Source organism: Aphidius gifuensis, linkage group LG5, assembly GCF_014905175.1.
Source record: "Aphidius gifuensis isolate YNYX2018 linkage group LG5, ASM1490517v1, whole genome shotgun sequence".
NCBI lineage: Eukaryota > Metazoa > Arthropoda > Insecta > Hymenoptera > Braconidae > Aphidius > Aphidius gifuensis.
The window spans coordinates 9,732,773-9,742,246 of record NC_057792.1 but is presented as its reverse complement, the minus strand read 5'-3'; the positions used below and the strand labels follow the sequence as shown (position 1 = coordinate 9,742,246).

The 9,474-nt window shown below is 29.5% G+C and overlaps 1 protein-coding gene across 1 annotated transcript; it reads right to left on the bottom strand.

The window, feature by feature from the left end:
- Positions 1-1,207: 1,207 nt before the first annotated feature.
- Positions 1,208-5,510, bottom strand: LOC122856339. Its single transcript, XM_044158025.1, has 7 exons — positions 5,399-5,510; positions 2,368-2,727; positions 1,879-2,082; positions 1,745-1,792; positions 1,533-1,630; positions 1,359-1,455; positions 1,208-1,280 (listed from the first exon to the last, which is right to left on the bottom strand). Exons 1-5 carry the CDS (start codon positions 5,508-5,510, stop codon positions 1,554-1,556), a joined length of 801 nt encoding a protein of 266 aa, XP_044013960.1. The 3' UTR covers positions 1,208-1,280; positions 1,359-1,455; positions 1,533-1,553.
- Positions 5,511-9,474: the final 3,964 nt, after the last annotated feature.

Sequence of the window (9,474 nt, the reverse complement as noted above, 5' to 3'; positions counted from 1 at the left end):
ATATGAAGATCCTTCAACTTCATCATCTATCAAGAAGAAGAAGTGGCATCAACATGTGGTTCTGATAGTAGTAGTGAATCAGAAATAGATGATGAAAAATCCAAAAAATTCTATGGAAGACATAATGAATGAAGTATATTTTTGTTAAAAAGGATTTTTACTTTTTCATTTTAATAATAATATATATATAAATTTATAATTCTAATTTATCCTTTTTTTAATTTACTTGATAGTTTGAAATTAAGAAACTTGATGAAAATTCAGAATACACAACACAGCCTCTTTTTGAAAATAAATCAGTGGTTAGTATGATAACGAATTAAACAAAATTATATTCGATACCGGTAAAAAGAAAACGAAAATATGATGGGTAACCTGAAAAATTTTTAACAATAACAAATATATCTGTAAAAAGAAGGCAAAAGGAAAAAGGTATACAAAATTTTTATTTATTTATTTATTGTTTTTTTATATTTTTTCAATACATGTAAAAAAAGACATACAAACAATTTATTTATTTATTTATTTATTTATTTTTTCTATACAATAATACCTGTAAAAAAGACATACAAACAATTCAATTTATTTACAAATGGGTTTATTATTATTTAATCTATTAATTGGGCACAGTGTTCACAATGACCAAATTCATTGACAATGGGTTCTCCATCACAGAGATCGCATTTTACGTGACTCAATGATTCTTTGAGCTCACGTATTTGCTTTTGTAAACATTTTATTCTATCATCTACAAGTTGTTGTCGTTTTTCAAAAATTGGATTGGGTATTGGTGATGGTTGTGGGTACTGCGGCTGCTCACCCATCTGCCATTTTTCATGACACCCTTTACAGAACTGGTGGTGGGGTGTGGCTGCTTTATTCGGACATTGATATCCCGCGCAGTCAACGCAGAAATCTGTAATATCTACAGACTCATCTTTTGGCTTTGAAGACCCTGCTTTAGGGCGATATTGATGTTCTTCATCATATTTTTCAGCAACATTATTCTCATTCATAATAGTGGGAGGGTCTGAAGACGAAAACGATGACCCCGATGACGATGATGATGACGAAGACTTTGACGATTGGCTCAATATAACCACGTCATCTACCATACAAAAAATATATGATTAATATTATTATTATCATTATTATATTTTAAAAATTTTTTCATTTATTTTACCTTCATCATCATCTACGGCTATCATTTTTTTCCGTGTTTCCCGGATCGAATAGGTAATACTGGATCCTTTTTTTTGTATTGTCATCTTTACTGTGTTCTAATAAAAAAATATATATGATTAATATTATTATCATTATTATATTTTAAAATTTTTATTTATTTATAAAATATTTACCTTCATCATCATCTACGGCTATTATTTTTTCCGTGTTTCCCGGATCGAATAGGTAATACTGGATCCTCTTTTTTTGTATTGTCATCTTTACTGTGTTCTGTAATAAAAAAATATATTTTATTATTATTATTACCATAAAATTTTTTCTATTTATTTATTTTATAAAATATTTACCTTCATCATCATCTACGGCTATTATTTTTTTCCGTGTTTCCCGGATCGAATAGGTAATACTGTTCCCTGTTTTTCAGTATTGTCATCTTTACTGCGTTCTGTAATAAAAAGAATATTTTATTATTATTATTATTATTGTTATTACTATTATTATTATTATTATTGTTATTACTATTATTATTATTATTATTATTTTTACTACAAATATTTACCTTTTTGTTTTTTCTGTCCATTTTCTTCAAGAGCACTTTGTACTAGATCTGTAACATAAAATTATTATTATCATTATTATTATTTTATAACATTCTATAACGCGTAAAAATATTATGAACAAAAAATATTTCACCTGCAAAAAACTTAACCAACTCCTCATCAATTGGTTCATTTTTTTTTATCTCCAACTGTGCATCGGCAAACATAGCCGCTGCTGTTTCATATTCTCGGCCTGTGTCAACCATGTCATTTTTTTCAAGAGGTACATTTTCCCGTTCAGGCTCATTAACCGGGATTTCATTGTTTATCACAATTTCGTCTACCGGCATTTCAATGTCTATAAAAAGTATTGAAAAATTATTTATGGAAAATTTATTTGTTGAAAAAGTATTAAAAAATTTTTTATTGAAAATTTATTTGCTAAAAATTTATTTGTTGAAAAAAAAGTATTGAAAATTTTTTTTTTATTGAAAATTTATTTGTTAGAAAAGTATTAAAAATTTATTTTATTTATTTTTTAAAAAAAGTATTCAAAATTTATTTTATTTATTTTTTAAAAAAAGTATTCAAAATTTATTTTATTTATTAGTTAAGAAAAAAGTATCATTGAAAATTTATTTACCTAAAAACATCATATCATCCTCATCAGCCTTCTCAAAATCCTTCAACAGATCTTCTTCACACTGTGTTGAACTTTTTTCACTTGTTTGAGCACGTTTGTCATTAACTCTTTGTATGATTTTTTTAAACTGCACTTCTAATTCCGGATACTCTTCTATATAGCGTATATCTGTCGGGTTACCGAGTAATTTATATCGAATAAAATCATGAAGTTCTCTATCTTTTTTGGGGAAATCTTTGAAAAACCCGGAGACCCAATATCTGCGCGCAATTACAGTGCACTTTAAATTTTTTAGTTCACTCAACAGTTCAGGATATTTATAAATTTCATGTACCCATTTTTTACCATGGATATCTCCTACTTTTTTTTTTTACAACTAAGGTCAACTTCGTTGGTTTCAAGTGCGCGTTTCATTTTTTATTTTAGTTAAGATGTGAATAAGTAGACCCGGAAAACACAACTGACACTTGTCGTGAAAATTTTCAGGGATGATAGTCAAAATAATTTTAGTCAGGCCCATTTTCCCACCACCATAAATACTTATCATTTCTAATTGGTCCATTTTTGCTAAGATGTTGCCAATAGAAAATCAGAAAATCAAAAAAAAAAATAACAGGTGTATCTTCAAATTTTTAGAAATTTGTCGGTAAAACTTACTTAAATACAAAAAAATAACCCACTGTTTTTATGACTCTTTTCCACGTACAAAAATCTGAAAATACCCATCGCAAGTCGCTCGTAAAATTAGATAATAAACAGCAGGAACATTTAGAAAAAGTCTATCGAAAAAAAATTAACCCTCGGCATGGAAATCTGAAAAACATCTCTGAGCAACTCGTTAAAAAATAAAATAACAAAAGAAACATTTTAAATTACAGAAAAATTTATGTCGTTCGTAAACTAAATTAACAGCGGGATGATTTTTTCTATTCTACCCTTATACGATTTGAACACGAAACTAAAAACTATATTAAAAAAACTCCTTTATTCTTATATTTTCCGAAAACTATACTAAAAACTATATTAAAAAAAACTACTTTTATCTATGTTTTCTTAAAACTCTATTCTTTTTTTTCCATACTATAAAACTCAACACATGTATTTCAAAACTAAAACCGGAAAATACTCTACTGAAAATTCTATACTAAAAATACTAACCCAAAAAACTATACTAAAAAAAACAACTGAAAACTCTATGCTAAAAAAACTATCTACTGTAATGAACCTATCGTGGATTCGTGATACTTTACGATAGGCTCAAATACCAAAATGTTAAAACTGGTTGCCGGCTCAGTTCTGGCAGGTGGTGCAGGGTTCTCCACTTAAAAAGACAAATCAATCAAAATTACAGTTTAAATTTATTAATGACAGTAGATTAATCAGAACCCTCGGTGACAAAAAATGACCAGTCCAGTACGTCAAATTATACAATTTAATTATTCAATTTTATTATGCAATTATAACATTCAATTATCCAAGTTAACAACCCAATTCAATTATTCAAGTTACAATATTTAATTATCCCAATAATAGTTAATTTATCTCGATGCTTTTACTTGGTCTTTGCGAATCGCCGCGATGTCCGCGCCCAAGATCCCGTATTCCTGTCAGTCCCCGCAAATCTGGTTAATTCTGGTCCCTTAATTACTCATACTCCGTTTCCAGTAGTAATTGCAATAAGTTGTAGGCAGTCCGTTACCGGTACTGCCGCTAAGTAGTCCGTTGCCATTACTACCATTCACTCTAATTGTAGTCCGTTGGCAGTACTACTACTCTCTCTCTCTCATACATGCATTCAAATTGGAACAATTTAGTGGGGGGTAAGTAATCCACGAGTGAATACTGGGCTTACCACTAATTGCCGTTCTGGGGGTTCTCAATGTATGCCGCCGTTTCCAGTCGAATATGAGCAAAAAACCAGAGCATTTAATCCATTCAAAAAAAGCCAACGTTTACTCGTCGCACGCTGCCAGTTCAGCGCGACGGGTGTACTGGGCGGCTATGAAAAAGCCAAACGGTGCGTAGCCCCCTGGCGTCAGACATCTGAACTATTATTTTTTTGTACAATAAAATTTTACATGTATATACTTTTTTTCATTATTATACTAATTTATATTTTATTATCTTGTGACACCGTCACACTACCTGTACGATTTCCTTATTCTATGCCTATACTACGCTTACCTATGCTCTATTCTTATTCTATTTCTATACTACGCTTGGCCTATGCTCTATATATTTCACCGTTGCCCCTTGACGTCACCCATGCATTTTTACTACGCGCCCTTATTCATGCAACCTATTCCTATACCATACACACAAACCTCTCACTCACACACATACCTCTCACTCACTCCTATGCTATTTCATTTTTACCCTACACTATAGGCCCATGCACCCTGTACTATAGGCTCATGCACAACACACACGAGGGGGGAAGGAGGGAACCGCATTCCACAAAGTCGCCCAGAAGAGCCACCTTCTACTTTTGTAATAACCAATCGTACATGATGTAGTATTATCAATTACCATAGAATTACTTCAAATAAAAATAATTTATAAGACAAAAGTTAACTTGTTTTTTATGTATTTCTAATATCGTCAGAAATTTTGTAGAAATTTTTTATTAACATTTGTTTCGAAAAATCGGATGTATGAAAATCAAGACTATGTTTTCCTGTAGTCTTATGCATATACAATATTGTTGCATGATTGTATATGTCAACAGAAATATTTTCCAGACTCTCTATGCAGGTTTTTCCACGGTAATTCATTCACAATTTCATTCATCGACACTTCATGTAGTTCTATTTCACCAGACCCTATGATTAAATACAACAGATATAATTTTGTATGAATAACTTCTTATGGAGAATATTCTAATGTCTTCACACTTATTCGATTTATATTTTTTTTTTAAATCGTCTGTGCTTCTACTAGCTGTGTACCAAAATAATATAAATTCTAGTTAATCCAAAAAATATTTCCATTTTATATACTGCAAATGAAATTTTTCTTGAAGTATTATCACAAATAAGAATATGAATTCGATAATCTTCCCACGATCCAACACGTAGGTTTTTCGTCTCAGATTTGTAGAGTGCAACTGAATGTGATAGAAGAAGATTACTAGTTGACTCCATCGTTAACTTTCAATTTTACCTGTTATTACATCGACTTTTATACAATTAGTTATTGAATAGTGAAAAAATTAATAAGTAGAGGGATAAGATAAGAGGGGACAGACTTCACATCTATATGACACATTTTTTTTCTAAAAAAGATAAAATTTTTTTTATAATAATTACAATCGGTGGAAATGAAATAATTAGTTGTTATTCAACGATTCTCACATGTGCTCACGTCAGAGTTAATTCACATATATAGGAACTGAGATTATGGTACTTATAAAAATTTAAAAAACATATTCAAGTTTAAAAAAAAAAATGCAACGCTTCGAGATTGAAGTTTCTTGATACCTTACCGTGATGTTTATAATAACCACAATAATTCGGCCAGAATTTTTTTTTTTTTTTTAGAATTTTTAATAAAAATAGTCTGACAGATTCTGGCAGATTCTTACAGATTATGTCAGATTCTATCAGATTCTTACAGATTTAGTCCGGTTTTTGGAACAACTGTCAGATTCTTGCAGATTCTGTCGGATTCTTGCCGATTCTGTCAGATTCTTACAGATTTAGACCGGTTTTTGGAACAACTGCCGGATTCTGCCAGTTTTTTTCACCAAGGTAACCAAAACTTTGCAATCTTCTATAGAACCACTCAAGTGTTGAATTACCTAAACTTTAATAATCTATTAGAATTGTTCTAAATTGTTCTAATTCAGCTGGTAATATATGTGTAAGATTCTCAAGGTTCGATATAAAAAATTTTTCCCTCAACATATTATCAATTTTATAATTGTATAATGCAGATGCTCCATCACTCCGTAATAATTACAGCAATTTACTCTAATAATTACAGCTGTTATTACAAAATATTTTTTCAAAAAATTTGTGTGTTAGCAATACGCGTAAAGTAAAACTTCTTTTTCAAACTGTCAATTTATTTGTAACAATTTTAATAATTTTCACAATCAATTGATTAATCATGATAATAATGATATTAATAATAATATTGATTATGTTCAAAATATAAATGATGATATCAATATGATATTTATAATACTAACATCAATCATATTGATAATATTATCAATATTATATCGTTTTTAATATTATTATTATTTATAAAATTATTGTTATTATTATTATTCATACTATAAATAAATATGAATGATAATAATAACAACAATAATTTCAATAATATTATCATTTATTAACAATATTATCGATATTAATAATAATATCTATAATAATAATATTCGAAATATAAATACTAATGATTATTAATATTATATCGGTATTAATAATATTAACATCACTGATATTATTATTATTAAATGATTATATTTTCGTTATTATCATTATTAATATAATTAATACCATCGATATTATTATTATCGATGATATTATTGAAAGTATTATTATTCATACTATGAATCAATGAATATATATTTATAATATTATTATTATTAACAATTATTTCAATAATATTATACTAAATAATCATGTCAATAATACATTTATGATAATAATATTCGAAATATGAATACTAATAATTATTAATATTTATATTTGAATATTATTGTCAGTATTGATATTATTATTATCGATGATATTATTGGAATTATTGTTGTTATTTTTATTTATACTATAGTTATATATATCAATAATATTATGAAGAATAATAAAATCATTATAATATTAGTAATAATATCAATGGTATTCATCATATTCATAATAATAATATCGATGATATTAATATGCTAATTACAATTTTAATTGAGTATATCATTTATAATTTTTATTCATTATTTTCATAAACGCTGCGAACTGATCAGCTACATTATGGCAACGCACACACACACACACACACACACACACACACACACACACACACACACACACACACACACACACACACACATTCTGAGCATATCTCCTTTCTCGCTCGTAGCCACTCGCTTGCTCAGTCATTAGTTCGCTTGTTCCTAGCGTTGGCTCACCTGACCGTTGGCTTGCTCCGAGCGTTACATGGCCGACACACTGTTTTTTTTTACTACCCTGCGAAAAGAAGTTTCACTTCAATTATGGAGCATGCCAGAAAAATAGTATTAATTTCTAAGGACTCAATTAATAAATTAAATACAAACAACGACGTAGGTACTGTTCAAACATCCGGAGATATGACATCACGTCTTGATAATCAACTACATAATATTTCATATTCAAATAAAAATGACGGAGAAAAGTAGAATGAGTATTAAGAAGGTTTAAGACGATTTTTATTTTTCAATAATGATAATAATAATAATAATGAGTACAGAAATTTAAGTAATGATAATGACACATATTATCCGGAAGACTTGATTATAAATGCAGTTCCAAAACTTTTTTTAAAAAAAGCACAAGGTTTAATAAATCACATATCCAGACCAGATAATGGAAATCGATTGAAATGGAATGATAAAGAATTGGTTAGTATAGACGGTAAAATCATTCATGGCATTAATAATGGTAAGCAATTAGTCATTATGATGGTGATCAATTGGTCATGAGCAGTTTGCACGATTTTTAAAAGATATTCATGTGCCTAGAGATTTTGTTAGCAATATTAGTTTCTGGGAACAAAGCGAGAACGATGATGATGAAGAAAAAGTAATTACACTAAAATTAAGACCACCACCAAGAAGATTGATCCGAAGAGAATTGTCTTATTCTGATGAAGAAATATCTAGTGTACGTAAAGTTGAAAAACCTCTACAAAAAACTGTAAAAGCAGCTACATCAATTTTGCGACCATCAACAAGGTCATCACAATAGTTAAGCATAAAAAAATAAATTTACCAAACATCTATTACAACCCTACAAATCCACTATCATTCTTGGGTGCACGAAGTATATTTAAAAAATACCCAAAGTCAAAAAAAAAATTAAAAATGGAGTCGAGGTAACAATCCGTGGCTATATCATTAACGTGCCGAAGCAAGCTGTCGTTTTATTAGAAATATAGCATGCGTTAATGGACCTAGACGAGTAAGTCCACAACTTATACCTATAGAAGGTGATCCACATTGTCTACTTACAGATTTTCGTGCTTCATATCGCATTCCATCTACTTCAAGATAAGAAGACCATAAATTTTATGCTGAATTTTATATTGATCATGAAATAGAAGAATATTCTCATCCTCAAATTGAAAGAACAATGTGTTGAAATATCTACTAAAGTCAACTGAGAGAGGAGAGAGGTAAGAAGATAAGGACATTATTATGATAAATATACGGAAAGGATACTGTAAATGGACAGAGAAAAGAAGGAAAAATTATTCAAAAAATATTGGAGAGTGGTTACAACAGATTGTAACAATATAGGTATAAGGACTGGTTAATGGAAAAAAAATCATTGGAGGAAGAATAATGTGAGTGCTAAAGATAAAGAATGTTGGGCCAGAATAATATGTGGGAATGTAGGCAGAGCTTACAAAAAAAAAAAATATAAGATTCGAAAGAGGATAATAGTTTTTCTGACAATGAGAGTGTCGTGGTATCGAGATAAACATAAAAATAGACACAAAATTCAAAAAAATAAAGGAAGACAATCTAATAAGTGAAATTATTAAATTACTAGGAGGAAAAATCCAGTATGAAAGGTGTAAATGAGTGAGGAAATTTGAGATAGAATGTCAAAAAGAAACGAGAGAATAAAATGAGAACTATTAAAAAGAAGAACTTTACGATGTTTTTTTAATCGTCCCGAGTGGAAATTTCAGTCCGATTCGGATCCAGGTCGGATCCGGTTTACCTGGTTACATATCCGAATCGGATCAGGCTGGCCGGATCCGATTCGGACTGAAAATGTAACGCCAGCTAGGCTCCGGACTGGATCCGTTGAACCGGATCCGGTTACAATAAGGACACCGTGGCTAAATCGGATACCAAATTATGTATCCGAAATTACATTTAAATTGGATCCGATTTTACAT